This window comes from Gastrolobium bilobum, unplaced genomic scaffold (assembly GCF_033153095.1).
Source record: "Gastrolobium bilobum isolate Gb01-03AN ecotype WA unplaced genomic scaffold, APGP_CSIRO_Gbil_v1 utg1204, whole genome shotgun sequence".
Lineage (NCBI taxonomy): Eukaryota > Viridiplantae > Streptophyta > Magnoliopsida > Fabales > Fabaceae > Gastrolobium > Gastrolobium bilobum.
The window spans coordinates 19673-43146 of NW_026895683.1; the positions used below are offsets into that span (position 1 = coordinate 19673).

The 23474-nt window shown below is 37.3% G+C and overlaps 1 protein-coding gene across 1 annotated transcript; it reads right to left on the reverse strand.

Annotated features, from left to right (window-relative positions):
- Nucleotides 1-2161: 2161 nt before the first annotated feature.
- On the reverse strand, nucleotides 2162-7280 carry LOC133289572 (uncharacterized). The gene is made up of 13 exons (XM_061487555.1): nucleotides 7239-7280; nucleotides 6253-6502; nucleotides 5356-5565; nucleotides 4951-5031; nucleotides 4766-4852; nucleotides 4575-4670; nucleotides 4390-4443; nucleotides 3870-4299; nucleotides 3671-3784; nucleotides 3219-3447; nucleotides 3011-3059; nucleotides 2876-2915; nucleotides 2162-2550 (listed from the first exon to the last, which is right to left on the reverse strand). Exons 2-13 carry the CDS (start codon nucleotides 6493-6495, stop codon nucleotides 2399-2401), a joined length of 1785 nt encoding a protein of 594 aa, XP_061343539.1. The 5' UTR covers nucleotides 6496-6502; nucleotides 7239-7280; the 3' UTR covers nucleotides 2162-2398.
- Between the last annotated feature and the right edge of the window lie 16194 nt (nucleotides 7281-23474).

Below are 23474 nucleotides of genomic sequence, written 5' to 3' on the forward strand. Positions count from 1 at the left end.
AGCATTTTATTAAAAGCGGATCGGTTACACAATTAAATCAGTATCAATCTGGTGAATCGGCAATGAACCGCGGGGTGGGAGTCGAACGCTCTTCATGGAAATAGAAAGAATAACAATTACAACTAAGTTACACTGTTGTTAATTAAGACCGCACCATTTAATATATTTATTATATAATTTAATTTAACCTGTTGAATCAATAATTTATTGATCTAATATCTCGACCGAGTCAATAACGAGTTCGAGTTTAATAACATCTGCTCGGAGAACAAACAATGTACTTCTCAGTTCAAGCTTGATCCATCTGGATTTCTTTGGCTGAATCACAATATTAATGTTGAAACTACTTTAAGGATTTGGTGCAGCATCTCCTTAAGTCTTTAGGGGAACAAGATGAGAGGTATACTAACAAGATACACTGACATTTAAGTCACAATTTGTCTAAGTAAAATGGAGAAGATGATGTACCTTGGGACTTGCATACCCTTATTTATAGTATGCGAGATCATGTTGCTTTGAGGTTCTTGAGAATAGTCTCAACAAGTGGGTAAGGCTGTAGAGTCTCCCCGTTGGCTTTGGACAGAGGTGGCATGAGATAACTTGGAGTCCTGTACTGCTATTATCGAGGTATCAGAGCAGTTGCAGACATCAGAATAGTATTGTGTTGCTTGAAAGTGCTTTTTTTTTTTGGGTACATAAAAGTGTTTTTTTCATGGTAAAGAATTAAGGATTGGGCTTTGGATATTTTGTGCAATGGACCTGATATATTGGTCCAGAACAATAATATTTCTCCAAGGAGGAAACATCTTTTGAAGTTTGAAATGAAAGCCTGAGATTTTCCCAAAGGGGTGGATCTGAGTACCTTTACGTGATATATTGGTCACAACAAATAGCATGCATCGCAGTATATCATTGCTATAAAGCTACCCCCTGCTTCAATATTGTGTAATGTGATATTTGTGAGTAAAATATTTGTTTCAATTATATGAGTGAATGATTTGCTATATCAAACTACATAATTGAGCATCAATTTTCTCCCGTCTCTCAACCGTTAAAGGGGAGATTTGGCATAACGGTTACTGTTGTTGCCATGTGAAATTCACTGGTTAGTATATGTAATCAATCTCTTGCAAATACAAGGTGAGATTACCTAAATACTAGAAAGCACCGACACACAATTTTTTTTTAAAATGCGTGTTGGACATCGACATGAGATCAACATTTTTTTTTTTAGATTTAAATTTTATTTTATCTTTTTAATTAAAAATGAAAAATTAATTTATAAATCTAATATTTTCTGTTATGAAATTTGACTTGAGAAATTAACAAGGCATGAAATTTTATTTTTGTTTTGTATTTATGTTATGGAATTTGAATATTTGATTAATTACATGACTTATTATGAGCTGCTATATGTATTAAATATAAACTATATTATATATATTAAAAATATTATTTAATATCAAAACGTGTCCTAACATATCAAAATCTAACATTTCTAATATTTTAAATTTTTTAATATTTTTTAGAATTAACGTATCGGAGTATCATTTCGTATTCCGTGTTAGTACAACATAGCCTAAATATAAACGCATAAAATAGATCTGACCCTTCCCTCGACCAGCACAGAATGGGAGCTTCATATCTTTAGGATGCGCTTTTATCCTCGTCCTTCTTTGTCAAATGTTCAGCATACCCCTAACCTAGGAGCCATAACTTATTGTTAAGCGCTGATGCAACGTAGTTGCTTCACCCAGCTTGTCTCTGCCGATTCCGGAAAAAAGAGTTGGTGAACATGGGAGTATTGCCATAGTCCTAGATCTTTTACTATTCCTAGTTTCATTATATCATTGTGATTATTGTAAATATTTTGTTTCCATATATTATCATTATTTTAGGCAAGTAATTATTTAATGAGTTAACTTTTTCTACAATTACTGCTGATAAGTTATCTGCAGTAAGCCCAATATAATATCATTTTAGAACAAAAATCATGTTATTTTTGTAATTTTAATTTATTTTAAGATTATTATAGTCTTTATAATTATAATTTTTTAATATTTTAATCCCAAAATGAAGTCGTTTTGAAAGTAAATACAGATAACTAATCTGCAATAACTACAAAAATATTTTTCTGTTATTTAATTTCATATAAGTAATTTGTTATTAGGTAGGTAATTATGCTCTATAGATTACAAATCTATATACAAGATTGTTCAAGCAAAAATATACAAATTTCCACGTATTACAACTCTACTATGAGCAACGGTAGTTGAATACTTTGACCCGTACATAATGTCAACCTTTACACCCCCAAATACAACACAAAGGATATCTTCTGTATACTACCATACTTCCACATACAACTTTGCTTTGTCTTTCAGAACTGTATATTGAGCTAGCAAGTTTTGCTTGACTCAAGAATGGACTTAGCTAGCCACAATAATCCAGGATCATCCCGCTTCAGCACCAGGTAAGCTTCTTCCTTCCCAATATCGTCAAACATAACATCTTCGCTGAAGCCAACCAAAAAGAGAATTTCCAAGGCAGCTGTAGCAGTAAAAATTGGAAAAAGTTAGCAGCCCAAATTTGAGCATATACAATGTTAGCATAAGCTGCTGCAAAAAGTTGTTAATTTAACAAATTTTAATCATTGCTTTGGCATTGCTATCTAGAAATACAGCACGTCAAATGATATATTAGTTCTAAGTAGCCTATTATCAGGTTTTCGCCATTCAAATTTTACCAGAATCACAACAAACCTAATATCTAGGATCTTTCAAAAATATTGCACATAGGAAATTTGATGTGTCTGTATGGCAGTTTAACAATATGCAAAATTTATATCAAAACCCAATGGTCAGAATATGCAAACCTTTATTTTTTAAGATATCCCTCTCAATGACCGGATTAGCCTGCAAAATTCATTATGTAGAAATAGAAAATTTTAAGGGAAATCATAGGATAAAGAAATATCCCAGGCAGTATGACAAAAGGTAAAATAGATTACCTTTCGCAATCTCTTATATTTTGTCACCTCAGGGTGTTCAATCACATTCCTGCAATCAGATGGCAACAATGATAAATGGAGAACATAATCCTTAGTCATGACTACAAATAGAATTACTTATTTTCTGGAACTTTTTAAACCTAAAGCCTTAAAGCGAGAGCATGTCCATTCAACAATGACAACTCAATCTTCTTCTGTATAAGCATACCTAATTATTTTCAAGAGACTTTGGAGGATTGAAGCACTTTGCAATGGACTAGCTTCACTTCTTAGCATTTCCAGGGCCTTCGACAATCGGTTGCAAACAGTAGTCACGGAATCATTGATCCTCTGAAATTCTTGGTCATCAGGATCTGGCTCATCAGTTGGCATTGTAGATAATTTTGATGTGGGGACTGCATCATCATCGGGATCAGGTTCTGCCATCACATTTATTTCTGCATAAGATTCATCAACAGAAGATTCTTTATAAACATGGCTTTCATTAACCTGGCGTCCAACATCTAAGGATTATATGGAACCAACTGAATCAAGCAATATACTGTTTCCATGTTTTAAATTGTTCTTTTCTGTTTCCAAGACATCAATGTCAGGTTTATGAATGCCAATCCTTGAAAGAATATATGCCTATTTAGCTACTCATTTCTGAAGAACAATTACCTACAGCTGGAGCAATAGACTTCAAAGATGTTTCTGAATCATCTGGACAAGGTTCTTTAGATACATATGTTGCACCCAAATTCACGGTACTTGTCTGAGCATGCAAAATATGTGCTACACCAAAATCAATAGGCTTTTGTTCAAATACAGTTCTGCTATCAGTAATTCCTAAAACAACATCACAATCAACAGCTTTTACCATAACAAGAATCATCTGGATCAGGCTCATGCTTCATTCCATTGACAATATGATCATCAGGGTCAGGCTCACCATTAAGTCCTTTCTCAACAATGATGGGCATGTCAATGTCTATGATTTCTTTGGAGGCAGATGTCATATGATCTGGTTTTTCACTCATATTCAAACTAGAATAATCAGGATCCAGCTCTTGATTTGCTCCAGACTCTCCTGACTTGTTGGCAGAAATATTAGCCATCCGATGGTAAGCAGCAGCAACTGAAGATTCCCGAGCATTTAGTACCTGACCTGTCCTGTTACCTCCAAGCTTCTGAGAAATATTTCTACTGTCTGCTATAAAATCATCTTCATAGATTTTAGAATTCCTTACTCCACTCAAAGTGTGACTTGCAGATCTAGTCCAATCTAAACTAGCAGCTTCTTGATTTAACTGCCAAAGAAACAAATTAAATCAACATTCGGCACTAAATCGAAGCATAATAATGGACTGAGAGCCAAACACTCAAGCATGTGCTTCCACCTGCTTATCCAGAGCATAAAAGTTTGCATCATGTTCAGAGTATATCATGTGAGCCTGAAATAAAACAGAAGTTAATTCGGTAACTTTCATTTTTAAATACACAACTGTACTTTATTTTTTTTTCATTTAAAATACTTAAGGATCAAGAAAAAACCACGACAGTTGTGGTGCATGTTGTATCTTACGAGTTCATGCAGTAGAGTTTTCTTGATGCTTTCATATTTCCTGAAACCTTTGAGGTCATCAGTTCGAAGACGCAATGATATTTCCTCTCCTTGATTCTGTAAACAAGAATGAAAAGAAGAAGAAAAATCAACAATGGGAAAATGCTGGATGCTTAAAACGTTATGCTCCCTCATCCTGAAGAATACAATACCTTGTTAAAACCAAGAATGCATTTTGGGCTCACACCAACATAACCGACAGGAGCCATCTCAGTCATAATTCCTACACGCCAACGATGCTATAAGATGCAAATTGAACATTTGTCAGAACATGCACCATATTGCCATTATGGCAATCATATATTACCAATGAAAAAGTTCATTTGTTTGTGTGTACCTTGTTCATGACAGCAACAATTCCAGGATCAGCAGCAAGCATGTGCATTATTTTCAGTGCCTCAGGAGGTGGAGGATTCAGCTGAAGATAATGGAAAACAAAATTCATCCATGATCAGTTTACAATTAAAACTTTTACATCATGAGATGGTCAGCAAAGAATATGATGGAAAATCATTAATAATTAACACTATAAGTTAACAAAAACAAAGTGTCATGCATAGGCTACACTTTCACAGTCCAAAAGCAATGTATGATTTTTTTTTTAAAACCAAAATCCCATATCACTTCTTCACTAGTAACAAAGTAAATGCAGAAACATAAGGAGCTATAAAGAATAAATATCAGAGATGCATGATTCTTTGCTTGAGCACAAATATTAATAATCATGTAGTAAATTAAATACCTCTACTCCTGGAAGTTCAAGTGTGCGAAATTCACAAAATATATAAGGCCCTTGTGGAAGTTTTGGTGAAGGACGAGGTCCATGTGAAATTCTCTGTTTCAGTCTCTTTTCCTCATACTCAAATCCAGCTATTCTTAAGTTCGCTTTTGCATTGTGTAAAACTTCTTCAACCTCATTTTCTGACACACCCATCATTTTAATTGACCTGGCCTGGAGATAAAAAAGTAGTAACTTAGGGGAACAATAAGCCAATTATTTTAGTGAACAAATCCACCATTTCCAATGTTAATATAGTGCTAACTACAAGCAAAATTTGAATGAACAAGAAGGACTTTTTATTTGAAAAAACAATTCAATGAATCCTTATGAAGAAATGAATTAGGATAAGAACAAAAGGATCACTGTCGTTACATTCTAAAGTAAATCCTAGCTCCTCAACAGAAAGGCTAATCAGAAGAGAGTGATAATACTTGACCATTAATTCAAATAACCTAACATGACATACCAAGTTCTTTTCATATTTAAAAACTGAGTGCAATTGCAATATAAGATTGAAGGAATAAACATACTATAGCCGGAAGAATAGCATATAAAGAGAACCACAGCCACTCAAGTCTGCTAAGAATATGTGTCCAAGAACCACTTGGATATCATGGGAATAGAGGTTGTCGCTGAGCACTCAATGAAAGCTTAGTTCAAGTAGGATAAATCATAAATATTTAAAATTGTATTTTAGAGAAATAGATCGCAAAAGTATTATCAAATTATTAGGGAAGACCAGCTAACATAATGCGATGTTTTCTAGAACAATAAAAACTAAACTTATGTGAACCACACTAAGAACCACAACTTCTAAAATCTTAATCCATATTATAAAGTATATGTTAATGATAGTACCTCAGTAATGGAAGTTTCCTGCAAACTTAAATGGGAATGCTCCATAGAAAAGGGAGCCAGCAGTTTCGAGGTTCTGCCAGAAATCTGTGGAACAATGAGCCGCATGGTATCTTCTTTGACATTTGTTAATTTTTGCAATTCCTGCCCCAGATCCTTCACAGTGGCACTTACATTCATCTCTGCAACAAACTTCTTTCCCCTCCATGTAACAGAGATGTTGAGCATGCTTGATGCAGGTTGCATGTTTGATCTACAAGAATCAAAACATGTCTTGTCATTTGCCAATGATTATTTATTGTTGGTGGTACAACCAGTGCCCCAAAAGGAATCCGAGACACCTAACATATATATAGGTGGACCCCTTAAAGGTGAACTTTCCATGTAAATTAGCTCCAATAAAAAGCTTTAAAAATTTTCCCCTTCCCCTTTCCAATATTCTATCTTACTCCTTAGCTCTTTTATTATGAGCCCAATCCCAGAACCATTTCGTCCTTTTAGCATTTGTGCCAAGATTTGAGTGTAAATACTTAGGGAATTTTTTTAACTAAAATAGTAAGATTCTTACAAGGGCACGTCCAAAACTCTATACGAACGCAGCCAGGGATCCCCACACAAGGAAATTCTCACAAATTCATAAAGTTAACTTAACTACTACTTCATATAAACACATAAACAACCAAATTTTGAGGAAAAATCTAAGCACACCAACAAACCAAACTCAATATGAGAATCCGTAATTCCACAAAATTTCAAAAGAAACTCTCAGCTTCAAAAAACAATTTCTTGAAATTAAAGAATCCCATATGAGAATCTGCAATTCGATACCATCGTTAAACCACAAACAGGTAAAATGAAAAAACTAAAAATAAAAATAAATGAACCATAACAATTTTGAAACAAAATCAGCTCCAAACATTGATAAAAAAAGAAAAAGAAATCACAATTGAAATTGCAGCATCAAATAATGAAGAAGAAAATCGAATTACCTGAAGGTAAGGAGCAGAAGAAAACGAAGGTGAAAAATGAAAAATTGGAAGTAAGGGCGAAGAAAAAGTGAAGGAAGGTCAATGAAATAATTGGAAAACTTGGGCGGAAGATGGACGTAAGCGCTGACGCACGACCCCACCAAATCGAAAGTTCCAGAATTATTTTGCATTGCATATGGCATTGGCTACTAATTATCAATCTTTTCATTGGAGCAGACGAAATATATAATGTATTAAAACTATATTATTAATTTAGTATGTACATATTAATGTTTATTTTAACACTTTTTAAAAAGTAATAGATAATTGTAGAAGAAATAAAAAAAAAAATTTGTAAAATTAAAAAAAAATGTTATATTTACAAACTCTTACAAATTTACCTATATATGAGTACTAACAAAATTATAAATATAACATGTCCCAATTAAAAATTAAAATTAAAAATTAACTAATTTTTTTTAAAAAAAAATACGTACTTTACAAAAAATATATATTTTACAATAACTTCAAAGAAGGATGTTAAATATCTTTAATTTAGATCGCATTTGTCATCAAATATTAAGAAAGAGGAAATAAGAATAATTATATATTTTTTAACAATATTAACAATTGATTATGAATTAATTATTTTATATTAATTACAATTTTAAAAACTATTTGAATTGCTCTTATGATTTTGAGTGGGAATAATAGATAATGGTTTTGAGGAACTTTGACAGTAGACAAATGAAAATAAATGTTAAAACATAAATTAACTGTAGAGAATCAATTTCTGATAAGAATTAAAACAAAGAATCAAATACACACGATTCAATGAATCAAAGAACCTGGCAGTGAAAAGTAAACAAGCACAGGTCTTTAATGGCGACAACAAGGTCGACTGGAGACAACAACCACGCATAGGTCTGAAACATTGACAGCAAGATCGACCACCGGCAGTAAATGTGCAGAAGGGTTGGCACGACGATGGTGGGTGACAGACAGGGCTAAGACGACACGTGAAAGGGATGTGTGTGGAAGATAGTCGCGATGGAACGGCGTGGACGCAGATGAGGCAATCTACTGTGATGGAGAGGCGAGGCTTGACCGAAGGAGTGGGAGAGGGTAAGAGAAAGGGAGAAAGTCATAGACATAAAGAGAAAGAGACGTACATGTATACGACCTCTCGAACAAAGGTTGTGAGCCTCATAAGCCTTGCTCCAACTTGGTGGTGAAAATCCGGAATCTGATTAATCGTTCCTGGAATGTGGTATTATCCCACTCTTTTAGGGAAAGCAACACGGTTGCTAACTGGATGGCAAATAGCTCCCTTGAACAAGGCTGTATCCCGTTATTGATTAACGATTCAGCGGGTGTTTCTACTCCCAGGCTTGTTAGCCTGTAATTTTCCTTTTGTTCCTTCATTTTCAAAAAAAGAAAGACATATATATATATATATATATATATATATATATATATATATATATATATATATATATATATATATAGGGTTTTACTACTTGACGTTTAGAAAATAAATTCGGAAAATCATAACAATCAATCTTACCGTTGATTGTTATGATTCCTCAAATTTATTTTTTGAACATCAAGCAGTAAAGGCTATATATATATATATATATATATATATATATATATATATATATGTATATGTATGTATGTATAGGTAAAATCATATCTAAAGTTGTTGTACGTGCAGCAATGACAGGTGTATGGTTATGATTCCCCAAATACTTTAACCTATATATATGAAAAATTTGTTACTGCTATCTTTTTTTGCATTGAACGGAGATAAGTTATCTGCATTGAGCCCAAAATAATATCATCTTGGGCGGAAATCAAGGTATTTTTGTAATTACAATTTATTCTAAGGTTATAGTAGTTTTTATAATTATCTTTTTTTAATCTTTCAACCCAAAACGACGTCGTTTTGAGAATGAATGTAGATAAATTATTTGCATTCACTGTAGATAACTTTATCGGTGTTTCAGACCTATGCGTGGTTGTTGTCTACAGTCGACCTTGTTGTTGCCATTACAGACCTGTGCGTGTTTACTTTTCACTGCCAGGTTCTTTGATTCATTGAATCTTGTGTATTTGGTTCTTTGTTTCAATTCTAACTAGAAATTGATTCTCTATTGTTAATTTATGTTTTAACTTTTAATTTCATTTGTCTACTGTTACTTTTTATTCAGAAGACAATGGGTTAGAGAAGAAGACTTGACAAAGGACATCAAATTGCATACGAAACAACTTCATCGAACTTTGCGGTTCTTTGAAGAAGAAAATATCACCTTGTTTCAGGATGGTTTAAATGCAGATAGACAAAGGCAGTGACAGTTTCTAGAGTAAGTGCTGTTGAATTATGAGCAAGAAAACATTTGACTTGTTTCAGTATTTTTTCCCAAAGCCATTCTTGCATATACTTGATACATGAAATGTATCCATTCCATTCCCCTATAAATCCTCTGTACTAATGTGATTATGTAATTCTATTGTATTTTAACTCTCGGATGTAATTACGTTATGCACATTGTTTATTTTTTTCTCTTGTTAGTGAGTATCAAATGCTAGTCCATTCTTATTCTTTCTCTTCATTTTCTTCTTCCTTTTATTTCTTTATTGACTATCAGGATTCAAGTGTCAGATTCTTCACAATGACTTTGGTTATCTAGGATTTTGATATCTGTAATCACAGTGATTTTAGCTATCAATTTATTGGTTTGTTGGATTTTGGAATTCTTTTCCATTGTGAAGATTCTAGACTTGGGCCATAGCGAATCTAAGTTTGAGTATCCATGTGTTGCTTATATTTGAAAACTTGTTAATTAATTGTAGTTGCTTTTTGCAATTGAAGAAATTTAAATATATTTAGCATTCGATTCAATGTCAGGTTTATGTTAATGTTTACTCAACTTTTTGGTCTACTGGGAGTAGGCTATATATCAGTTAAATTATTGAAACACAACATATCCTCCACTGGCACTTGATGTTTAGATTTACTCCTCATGGTAAAAATTATCTTTGTGGCATTGTTTTCTACATGTACGAGACATGTTTTTGACCATTTTGAATTTTGAGGTCTTAAATACTTTCAGCTGTGAATTTCTTAACAATTATCTACGAACCTTTCACTCCTACACGACTTAGGATCTATCACGCTATAATTTATGTTGCTTTCGTATCATACTGGTCTCTTGAATATTTTGCCAGAGTTGTTTGTTAAATTACGCTTATATTACGCTGCTACCTTCTCTGTAGCACAACCTATTGTCTTCTTTATTTTTTCTTTGGGAGAAAGGGGTGGAGAGGAGGTTGTTTACATATTGCTTAGCTTCTTGATCATTTATTATCTAGCGGGTATTGTGTACCACAAATAATTAGATTCGCTATGCTATCTTATTTTTTTTTTAGTGAGAACACCTTTTATGTTGAAAGGTAATATGAGTTTTACAATATTGATCCTTATAATGTCAATATGAGTTTTACAATATTGATCCTTATAATGGCTATTGACTGCTGATAGTTGATATCATTGTTAGGAGCCGTGTAAAACTTGAGATGGGGATATCGAAGTTCATGTAAGAAATCTGCTAGACTAAGTAAATTAGATATTGTTTTCTGTCTTAATGTTGTTAGCGTACAAATGAGTGTAAGGTCCAAACCCTACACATTATTTTCTTGTCTCATTGAAGTCAAGTTGGCATACTATCTTAGATAAATGTACTTTACATATGAAAGACAACATCCTTGGAAAGGACAAGTTGTAATAACATGAAGTTGACAACTTGAAATGCTAATATGCTAGCTTAAATCAACAATCAAATGTAGCTTGCCAAGAATTTGAAAGCACTCTTTCTATCCCCTTCAGTTAATGTCCGATGAGAATCAAAATTATAGATTGGAGCAAAAACATCAACATGTAAAAAGGCAGTAAATCATAATGGCAGCAACAACAACAAAAATAATTGTCTTTTAAATAGCAATTGGTAGCATTAGCAAATTATCATGGATATAAGATAAGGCAACACATCTGCAACATATAAATTGGAGAGGTTAGTTCCTGCAAGACAAGAATAAAACATCATGCCTTTTAATACACACAGGATATGTGGTAAATAAATTTGACGAAGCTAACATCTGCCCATTCCTCATTACTCTCACAAAACATCATCATCTAAGGCTAAGCTATGAAGAACAAAAAAGATCATTTTGCATGTCAAAAAACTAACATTATCTTCTGATGTACTCTTATCATCTTCTTCTGGCATAAGAAACATTTCTTTTCTCAGCATAGACAGAGTTGTTGACAGCAAAACGGGGAACTTAGTTTTGTTTTACTCTTTATTGGTTACTCTTTTGTCAAGTCTTCTTCTCTAAGCCATTGTCGTATAAATAAAAATTAACAATAAACAAATGAAATTAAATATTAAAACATAAATTAATAGCAGAGAATAAATTTCTGGTTAGAATTAAAACAAAGAATGAAATACACAATATTCAATGAATGAAAGAACCTGGCAGTGAATAGTAAACATGCACAGGTCTGTAATGGTGGCAACAAGGTCAGCTGGAGACAACAACCATGCACAAGTATGAAATGCTGGCAGCAAGATCGACCACCGGCAATAAATGCGCACAAGGGCTGGCACGACGATGGTGGGTGATGGGTAGGGCTGAGACGACACACGAACATAATGTGTGGCAGATGATCGCGATGGAGCGGGTGGACGCAGATGAGACAATCTACTGCGATGGATAAGCGCGACTTGATAGGAGGAGTGAGAGAGGGTAAGAGAGAGGCCGAATTTCATAGATGTAAAGAGAAAGACACGTGAGACAGGGTGGAATTGAAAAATTAATCAGAACCATTGATGAATAAATTAATCCAACAGTAATTAATTGTTTAAAAGAGTTTGTAAAATATTTACTTTGCCAATATAACCCACCTTATAACACCTCAACCCTCATAAATAAAATTAGTAAGATTAATCATAATTATTATGAAATTTTCATGAATAATTAAGAGATTTCATTAATTATTCAAGAATGTACAAAATAGAAAAAGGCAGATAGATTACAGAATAGTGAGCCCAGGTTAAATAGAGATATTTGCTCATGATTTATGATGAGTTATGAAAGTACACATTGTTAGAATTATATGAGAAAATACATACTAAGACATGATAAGCGTTGGGCAGATGTGAGAAAAAGAAAGAAAGTTAAGAGACACTATCAGGTCAAGGCTCACAGCTCTGCTCGCTTGAGCGAGCTAAGTAAGTGCTCACTGGCCAGGCTTGCTTGGGCGAGGAGTTGAGCGAGCATTGTAGTTCTCGCTGCCCCTGCTCGCTAGAGCGAGGTGGTCAGCGAGCAATGCAATTACAGAATTAAAAAGCGTGGGTCTCAGGTTGAAATTTTAGAAACTCCATTTATGTTCCAACTACCGAGAGAGAGAACCATTACATCATGCATATATATATATATATATATATATATATATATATATATATATATATAAATATATATATATATATATATATATATACATATATGGGTGGTGTTGATTTAGCAAGTGCACTAGTCAAACAAGTAATAAAATGATGAGTAAAGATCGTTCCCACGAGGATTTGTGTTCAAGCACTGACTACCCATATATACTTAAGTTGAATCAAATGAAAGATATTTGTTTGCATAGATTTCTTGTCACCAGAAATTTAGTTGAATTGCATAAAAACTTGATAAACAAATAGAATGTGACTATAATCTAAACAAGTAGTCAGATGTCAATTTCTCTCAAGCATGAATTTATGGATGAACCAATTTCCATAATGAATTACCTACTATGTGATGTTGATCAACTTTTTTCTTATCATCAAGATGTAATGTCTTACTACCCTAATAGATACATTAATCAGAAACCCCAATGTCTTGGTGATTCCTTTCTTAATACATGCATTAATCACTAAGGTCTTAAGACCACATCAGAATCCTAGCATCAATGTCTTGACAACTAGAACACTAATGATGAAGTTATCAAATATAGAAACAATGTAAACATGTTTGTTCTACACTATTCTTTAACATGAAGAATTAATCAAGACAACTTCATACAAATCACATAATAAATAAACAAGACATGTAATTAACCATTCATAAATTCAAACTTGAGTTCCATTGAATCAGACTACAAAGAACTCTACTTAGACATAATGAAAATATAAACAAGAGAAGAAGAAAGATCAAACTCCATTGTCATGATAATTGAGTCTTCAATCTTCAAGTACAATTACATAAAGAAGTACTAACTATTACATAAACTAATCCTAAGGAATTTTGAAATTCAGAGAATAAGGAATAAGATCAGATCTATGAAAAGTCTGATCTGATCTCCCCTCTCCTAGTGTGATGGAATATGAGATCTGAGATAGGATATATGGGATGGGATCTGAAGGCCCTTGCCTTTTATAGAGTTACAAAATACAACTGAAAATTGCCATGGGCGCTAAAACGTTCATTGATGGGCATTTTAGCGTCCATATTTGACGGATGGCCAACTGCTTTTAACTGATTCCAACGCTAAAACGTTTGACTTGGACGTTTTAGCGTTCAATACCAGAGTCTTTTCCCACATCAGAGCGCTAAAACGTTTGATCAGGAGGTTTTAGCGCCCAAGACCAGAAACGTTTCCAACAACATCGCACTAAAATGTCAGTGTTGGACGTTTTAGCGCCCAAGACCAGAAACGTTTCCAACAGCATCGCACTAAAATGTCAGTGTTAGACGTTTTAGCGCTCGGCACCAGCAACTTTTGTCTTCAGTTTGCAGCAGCACGCTAAAACGTTCTGTGTGGACGTTTTAGCACTCAACACTTGAGCATTCTCCCTTTCTTCAGAATCTTCTTCTTTCTCTCTGCTGCTCCTTGAGCTTCATTTCCCTACAAGACAATGTAAATTTTCCACAAAGCTTTCAGAACTTGTACTTGAGAGATTTCCAGGACATTAACCTCTTTTCCATCCATTTAATCACACAAATTGATATTAATTCATGCTTAAAAACCTAATGAACCAAGGGTTTATCAATGGGTCAGGATCATTTTACACCAGTGTAAGTTACGCTCTTAATCTTGTCCGCTGATCCAACTTATATCTAGGGGCTTTAATTTTTTAGTAATGTGAGCCATTGGATACAAGTGGATCAATGATCAAGATTGAGTGTAAGACTTCTAACTCTTACACGGTGTAAGAATATCCTGCCCCTTGAAAGTTAAATGGCCTTGAAGGCCGAAACATGTGAGAGAGAAAAACAAAATTTTTCAAGCGGAACTACACATGCATTCAAGACTCATGCTTTAAGATAGCATGATGTTACCTTTTTTTGTGATCCAAACAGCAAGGAGATCACTGTCAGGTTTGAAGGGTTCAAACCCTCTAACGTTGATCCACACCACCCACGTCTAGATGCAAGAACTCTTCTTGTCAAGCCACCAATTGACCACCACAAAGAGCCTTGCTATGCGCTCAATAGGTGAAGAAGGAGGCTAGGTAAATCTGTTTAGAAGAGTGAAGTCTTCAGCATGAAAACTTCACAAGAGTGGGAATGGATTGGAGTAGAATTGGCTAGGTCCTTTTTGAAAACCTTAAGGATAACTTACCCCTAGTATGCGCACAAGAGAGTGAGAGAGTTTTTCAATCAAATCAGATTTTTCACTTAAATCAATGATGTAGGTGGCGCACAAGAGAGGAGAGAAAGGTGGAGTTGTTTGCAATTCAAAATTCCCAACAACCTACCTTTGAATCCTCATGAGACTAGGTCTCTACCTAGTCAAAATTCTGATCCAATGGCCATCATATGGCCAGCCATTATGCGCCCATATTCAACGCCAAAAGGGGTCCAGATTCGTTGAGCAGTTGCATTCAAATTTGAACCAACTCACTCACTGATTCTCTCAACCAACCAAATCTGATTGGAGCTTGTTTGGTTGACTAGATGACACTCATCATCCATCCAAAGTGGTGCCCCAAATCAGCCCTTGGAGATCTCCATAGATCTTCTCTTGATACAAGGGATTTGTTCCAACAAGATCTCATCTTATCCTTTTGTTATGAAACAACTTTTCATAGCCAATTCGAATTCGAATTCAACCATTTAAATTCAAACGTTCAAACATCTAAATTCTAAATTCAAATTCAAAATTCAAATTTCAAAATTCAAATTCAAATTCAAATTCAAAATTCAAAATTCAAATTCAAAATTAAAAATTTAAATATTTGATAATTAATTTAACCAATTAAATTAATTAGTAATGTCTTGGACCATCCAAGCCCATTAACCATACCATGCGCCCTCTCCCTCTTAGGTGGGCTTCCAAACTTCATCTTGGGCTAACAACCATTATTAGGCCCAATACCTTTAATGCTATATCATCATGACAATAAGGTGTTAGTGTGTGACCCATTAGGCCCAACATAGCTACTGACATAAACGGGCTTGGGCCTAACAAGCCCACAACCCATCTAATGACAACACAGAGCACTAGCAATGCTTTGTTGCCCTAGAGCCAGTTAGATTAATGACTTGATCATCCTATTACACATATTTGGTTGCCGTATATATTTCCTTTTGTCTCGGTTACCTTCCAATTAAACCTAGGGTAAGGAAATGTATCAACCCTTGCGGTTTAGGGTAAGCTTTATTCGAAATAGGGAATCTTCAACTTACTGACTCTAAAGGCAGATCATCTCATGATCTCTTTTACTATGCATAGATTCCCGAGTCCTTGTAAATGTCATCCCGATTTCTCCGGTTTATAGATAACCTAATCTCTCACAGAGATTTGACGAATTCCTTCAGCTTATCACCCTAGCCCTGTGCTCTTTTAGGACAAGTCCAATAGTGTACCTATGAGTCTCCATGTTTCAGGCAGACGAGGTATACAATCAAAGCATGCCTTCTAGAACATAGTCTAGGTAATAACTTCTGGTCTAAGGAAAGACATACCCAAATATAAAGAGACTACTCTAATGATACTATCTGTGAGATTTCCTCATAGAGTCTTTTTGTGGGTCTGTTCAGTGCGAGCTATACCTTTATAGGTCCTTCCACGACTTTAGCTAAGACATCTCCATATCTGTAGCACATGAGGTCTTTACCTTGTATCCAAATACAAGTAGATAAGTCGTGCTAGTCTTAACCGAGATCACTGATCCCCATTCTTAGAGTGTCTAGACTAGGAACATAAAATTAGGAATAAACGTGTGGTATCCTTGAATCCTCATGATCGTGATCTCATCACAGATACTCAAGAGATACCTGTTCTATTCCAAGGGGTTTATCCATTTACTCATATAAAATATTAACAATAATATTGAGACAAAATATGAAACAGGATAAAGAGTGCTTTTATTTATTTGCGACAATATAAAAGGTCCACATATGTCCTAATCTAATCAAAAGATTGTATCTAGGACATCCATATACTAACAAGCTCCCACTTGGCCTAGAGCCAATCTGACCTAAGTTGTATACCTAAAGCCTCATAATGACTATCATGTTTTCTCTGAGAAACAACCTTTGTCAGAGAATCGGCTAGGTTATTATCTGTGGGAACATAATCCATCGTTACATCCTTCCTATCATTGATCACTCTAATCAGGTGATATCTGCGGAGCACGTGTTTAGATCTTTGATGAGACCTAGGTTCCTTTGACTGCGCAATGGTTCCAATGCTTTCGCAAAGCAACTGTATGGGCTCATCTACGCTTGGAACCACCCTTAGTTCAGATATGAACTTTTTGATCCACACGGCCTCCTTAGCCGCTTCTGAAGCAGCTATGTATTCACCTTCTGTCGTTGAATCTACTGTTGTCTCCTGCTTGAAACTCTTCCAAGATACCGCCCCACCATTTAAGGTGAATGCGAACCCTGACTATGACTTGCAGTCATCTTTGTCACTCTGAAAGCTGGCATCAGTGAACCCTTTCACTGTTAGCTCATCAACCCCACCATAGACCAGAAACGCATCATTAGTTCTTCTTAAGTACTTAAGGATGGTCTTGACTGCTGTCCAGTGACCCTCTCCAGGGTCAGACTGGTATCTACTCGTAATGCTCAAAGCATATGAGACATCTGGTCTCGTACATATCATGGCATACATGATGGATCCAATAGCTGTAGCGTATGGAATTCCATTCATGCGATCCTTCTCAGGCTGTGACTTAGGACACATAGCCTTTGAAAGATGTACCCCATGACTGACGGGAAGAAACCCATTTTCGACCCTTCCATGCTAAACCTCTTTAGCATCTTGTCAACACACATGGATTGAGATAAACCCATCAGCCTGTTGGATCCATCTCTATAGATTTTTATACCAAGTATAAAGGCCGCTTCTACCAAATCCTTCATAGTGAAATTTTCTGAAAGCCAATCTTTCGTTGTTTGTAATGTGGGGATGTCATTTACTATAAGTAATATGTTATCTACATAAAGCACCAGGAAGACAACATTACTCCCACTAACCTTCCTGTAAACACAAGGTTCATCCTCATTCTTGATGAAACCATTACTCCTAACAACTTCATCAAAATGAATATTCCAACTCCTTGATGCCTGCTACTATTGCAAGCATGATCCTAATAAGCAGGGGAGCTTTGCTAGGCCTCCTTCCACTCCGAGATGTGCGGGGTACAGAAAGGAGCATGCTGGTCATTGTGCTTCGGGTCAGTTGATCTGTTTCCAGTGTGGCAAGGAGGGCCACTTCTCTAGAGACTGTCTGTCATCGATGGCAAGAGCTGCAGCTATTCAGGCAGTTCCTTTGCAGATGGTTTCGATGGCTTCTACTTCGGCACCTTCGGTTGGACGTGTGTACACCTTGGATAGGCAGCAGTCGGACCGCGCTCCGAACCTTGTTAGAGGTACTGTGTCTATTGGTGGTATTGCTATTGATGCATTGTTTGATTCCGGGGCTACGCATTCGTTTGTTGCTACCCCGATTGCTTTGGGGCTTGAGTTGCCCATGTCTGTGCTTTCTCCACCGTTGCGGATGACTAGCGTCACCGGAGAAATTTGTGATTCTACCACTGTACATCGCGATGTAGCATTTCAGTGGGACGGCCGTGAGTTCTCGGTAGATCTGATAGGATTGCTGATGGCCAACTTGGAGATTATTCTGAGCATGGATTGGTTGTCTAGAAACTGTGCACTGATTGATTGCTGTGCAAAACGTGTGGTGATGTCTCCGTGTGATTCCACAGCTAGTTCCTCGTTATATATTTCATTGCTGCAGGCTAGGAAGGCCTTGAGAGCATGGGCATTTAGTTATGTCATGTTGGGAGGTTTGGTGAGTGGGACACATGAGGATATCACTGGCATTCCTGTGATGGGGGAATTCCTCGAGGTGTTTCCTAAGGAGATTCCTGAGTTTCCGCCACAGCGGGAGATAGAGTTCTCCATTGATTTGTTGCCTGGTGTGGGGCCGATTTCATTAGCTCCATATCGGATGTCGCCACTGGAGTTGGCTGAGCTGAAGAAGCATATTGAAGATCTTTCAGCGAAAGATTTCATTCGGCCGAGTGTGTCTCCTTGGGGAGCACCGGTCATCTTCGTGAAGAAGAAGGACGGGACAATGCGATTGTGCACCGACTACAGGCAGTTGAACAAGGTGACGATCAAGAACAAGTATCCCCTTCCTCGGATTGATGATTTGTTGGATCAGCTTAGGGGTGCTTGCATGTATTCCAAGATTGATCTCCGGTCCGGATACCATCAGATTCGGGTGAAGCCGGAGGATGTCCCTAAGACCGCGTTTCGTTCGAGATACGGTCACTTTGAGTTTTTGGTGATCCCGTTTAGACTCACCAATGCGCCGGCAGTGTTCATGGATTACATGAATAGTATTTTCCACCCGTTTGTGATCCTTTTCATTAATGACATTCTGATTTACTCCAAGACTGAGGAGGAGTATGCGGAGCATCTGAGGATTGTTCTGCAAGTGCTGAAGGAGAAAAAGCTTTATGCTAAGCCTTCTAAGTGTGAGTTTTGGCTCAAATCAGTCAAGTTTCTGGGGCATGTGATTTCAGCGGATGGAGTTGCAGTGGATCCCAACAAGATTGAGGCCGTACTGGATTGGGAGAGGCCCAAGACTGTTTCGGAGGTGAGGAGCTTCTTAGGTTTGGCAGGTTACTATCGGAGGTTCATCAAGGGTTTCTCCACGATGGTTCTCTCTTTGACTCGCCTTACCCGAAAGGAGACTCCATTTGTGTGGACTCACGGGTGTGAGGATTGCTTTCAAGAGTTGAAGGAGAGGTTGACTACTTCACTTGTGTTGATCCTTCCTGATCCTGAGGAGCAGTTTGAGCTTTACTGTGATGCTTCTGGAAAGGGGCTGGGCTGTGTGTTGATGCAGTCTGGTAGAGCTGTTGCTTTTTCTTCGAGGCAGTTGAAGCCTCATGAGGAGAACTACCCGACTCATGATTTGGAGTTGGCTGCGATTGTGTTTGCTTTCAAGATTTGGAGGCATTACCTATGAGGCATGCAGTTTGCGGTGTTCAGTGATCATAAGACCTTGAAGTATCTGTTTTATCAGAAAGAGCTGAACATGAGGCAGAGGATATGGATGGAGTTTTTGAAGGACTGCGACTTTGAGTTGAAGTACCATCCTGGCAAGGCGAATGTGGTAGCTGATGCTTTGAGTCGGAAATCCGTGAGTCTATCCAGTTTGACGATGGGTGACTTCGACCTCATAGAGAAGTTTCGAGATCTGAAGGTGACAACCTTGTTTGGGGGTGCACTTCTCGAGATGGAGACTGTGAGAGTCAGGAATGAACTTATGGAGAAGATCCAAGAGGCGCAAGTGCAGAGAGAGTGCCTCGACTACGTGAAGAACCAAGACAGTGTGTCTTGGAATGAAGATGGACTTCTGTTGTTTCAGAAGCGTGTGGTGATTCCTCGAGGTCCTTTGACCGAAAAGGTTATGGCGGAGGCCCATAAGGGACAGTTTACTGTTCACCCTGGTGCTACAAATATTTTCCAAGACTTGAAAAGGAATTTCTGGTGGCCGGGAATGAAGAAGGACATAGCTGTGTATGTGTCCAAGTGTTTGATCTGCCAGAAGGTGAAGATTGAACACCAGAAGCCGACTGGTAAACTTCAACCTCTTGAGATTCTGGAGTGGAAATGGGAGAGCATTTCTATGGACTTCGTTGTGGGTTTGCCAAAGACTTAGGTTGGCTGTGACTCGATATGGGTCATTGTGGACAGACTGACGAAGTCTGCCCATTTTCTTCCAGTGAAGGTGAGCTTCACTATAGAGCAGTTGGCCAAGCTTTACGTTCGCGAGATTGTGAGGCTTCACGAGGTGCCCGAGAGTATCATTAGTGATAGGGACCCGAAGTTCACATCTCGGTTCTAGGAGGCGCTGCAGGGAGCTTTTGAGACTCAGTTGAGACTGAGTACAACCTATCACCCTCAGACTGATGGACAGACTAAGCGGACTATTCAGACCTTGGAGGACATGTTGCGGGCTTGCACGTTGGAGCAGGGCTCGGCATGGGATAGGTACCTTCCATTGGTGGAGTTTTCGTATAACAATAGTTTCCATGCTAGCCTGGGCATGGCACCCTACGAGGCGCTCCACGGTAGAAGGTGTCGTACACCTACCTGTTGGTCTGAGGTTGGGGATCGTGAGTTGTTTGGCTTGGACTTTGTCCAAGATACCACCCTGCAGATCCGGATGATCAGGGAAAAGTTGAAGCAGGCGCAGAATCGCCAGAAGAGTTACTACAATGTCAAGCATCGTCCACTGGAGTTTAGTGAGGGTGAGCACGTGTTTGTGAGACTTTCACCTGTCACCGGTGTTGGACGGACACTCGGAGTGAGGAAGCTGAGCCCGCGGTTTATTGGGCCATACCAGATTCTTGGTAGAGTAGGGCCTGTTGTCTACCGGCTTGCCTTGCCTCCGAACCTAGGCAACATTCACGACGTGTTTCACGTGTCTCAGCTACGGAAGTATGTAGCGGATCCTTCGCACGTGGTGCAACCGAATGATGTGGAGGTTCGGGAGAACTTAAAGACTCCCGTAGGACCACTCAAGATTCTCGATCGTGGCGAGAAGCAGCAGAGGAGCAAGATCATTCTGATGGTCAAAGTGCAATGGTCAGGAAGAACTCCTGAGGAGTGTACCTGGGAGCGAGAGGACGAGCTTCTCCGGCAGTATCCCAACTTCCAAGACAGGTATATTCTGATTTTGAGGACAAAATCCTAAAAAGGTGGGGTGAATGTAAGAACCCGCATCATTAATTAAGGAATTTAATTAATAAATTATGAGAAAATAGGAAATGATTCCATAATTGACCCTAATAATTATTATGAGGCTTTAATAATTATAGTAAGTGAGTAATAATACTGAAAGTCGCTTTTCGGAAGAAAAGTGCAGATACCGGTTCTGCTAGTTGGTATAAATGCGTACCGAAAAAGTATCCCGAAAAATTATAATAAGTGCATGATAATTACTAGAATAATGTGTAAGACTTGTAAAACGAGTTTCAAGTCAAAATAATGAAAACAGGTGCCAGAATCTGGTACTGGCTATGAAAAGCGCGTACCGAAAAGGTGCTCCGAAAATTATAAGAAAAATATGATAATTCTTGTAAAATTGAGTAGGTTAAGAATCAAAAGTTTGGGATTAAAATGCTAAGCATAGCAATTAAAGTTAATACTGTGTGTTAAAGGCTTTAGTGGCTATATATATGCATTTTGGGCACTAAACCCTAGACATTCCTTTTGTTCTCTGAGTGTTGGGCGGCTGGTCAGTTTTGTGTTAGTGTGCTACTGCATTCTTCTTCATTTTGGTGAGCCTTGAGTTCCATTTTCTACCTCTTTCCTTCATCAAAACTCTTTGTGGAAGAGAGACTAAGCCTTGGGAGTGGGTGAGAGACTTTGTTTCTGAACTTGAGCCTTTGTTTTGTTGAGTTTTTGGGGCTGAGTTCATAAGTCTTGAGGGGGGAGTCTTGTCATGACTTGATGATGCTCCTAGAAGCCTATTTGGTGTGAAAGAATCAAGCTTTATTGGTCCATTTTCGTTCTCCCCAAAGTCAGAACCTTGAAGCTGACTTGTGAGCTCCAAGAGCACCTTTGGTTGGCTGTTTTGGACTTTGGTGAGTTGTCTAACCTTTGATCATGAGTTTAATGGGTTAAAGTTGATGTCTTGGTATGTTTAATGACTTAAACAAGTAAGCAACAGTTGTATGAACCTCTATGAATCTAAAGATGCATGCTTTAACGTTTGAAAGTGTTAAAAATGGAACCTTGAAAGGATATCTTCGCGAAATGCAGAAACTGCATTCTGTCGCGAAATATCCGGATATGGGGATCTGGATATCCGGATATTGATATCCGGATATTGCTAGAGTGATATCCGGATATTTGATATCCGGATATCGCCTGTGAGATATCCGGATATTGGATATCCGGATATGTCCCCGAGGAATATCCAGATATTCTGGGTTTGCGAGGTACTGTTCATCCAGAACTGATCTATGGGTTTGTGGATCCTAGTTGAGGAAGTTGAACTTCAGTAATTATTTAATGTAAGTCAGAATCGTATGATTAAGGGCTTATGGCTTGGTGAGAAGCCTTAAGACGTAAAACGTAATGGAAAGGCGTTGTCTTAATATTGTATGCTTGCGGTGCATGTTATTGATATATTGTTGGTCCATAACAGATTGTGAATCTGCTGTGTTTGGACTTTGAGCTGTGGACTCTTGGCTTTGGGTGTTAGCTTGCAAGGTAAGCTTTCGTGTCCTCGGTTTAGCCATGTTGTGGTTCCACCATGTCCCATGGGGGTGTGGTTATATGCATGCTGTGTTACATGCTTTAAATATTTGAAATGCCGTTAGCTTTATGTGTAATGGCTTTTAATATGCATGTGTTGTTTCATCTTAACGGTAAACCTGAGTATATGGCGTCATACGATATGGTGATCCGGGGTGAATGCAAGTGGCATCTTGCACTATGTGTGGGTATTTGGCGTATATAAATCTTGCATTTCTCTGGCTAGTAGAATAGAATTGACACACATGACAAGATTATCTGCTGCATTGCGCTGTTTTAGAAATGATATTGATGAACTGCTTTTAAACTTATATTGCACATGTAAGTGAGCTTGGGGTGGAAGATCCGTGAGGACCCCTTGTCTTACTAAGATTTCTTGTTTAGAGATCTCACCCCATGTTTGTGGAATGC

Bases quoted from the DNA above. Each gene is read 5' to 3' on its own strand.
- LOC133289572 (XM_061487555.1), bottom strand. From the start codon at position 6,495: ATGCAACCTGCATCAAGCATGCTCAACATCTCTGTTACATGGAGGGGA. The intron at 4,671-4,765 runs GTATTGTATTCT...TCTTGTTTACAG, and splicing joins GCATTCTTGGTTTTAACAAG to AATCAAGGAGAGGAAATATC. The intron at 3,785-3,869 runs GTAAAAGCTGTT...ATTTTGGTGTAG, and splicing joins TCCAGATGATTCTTGTTATG to CACATATTTTGCATGCTCAG.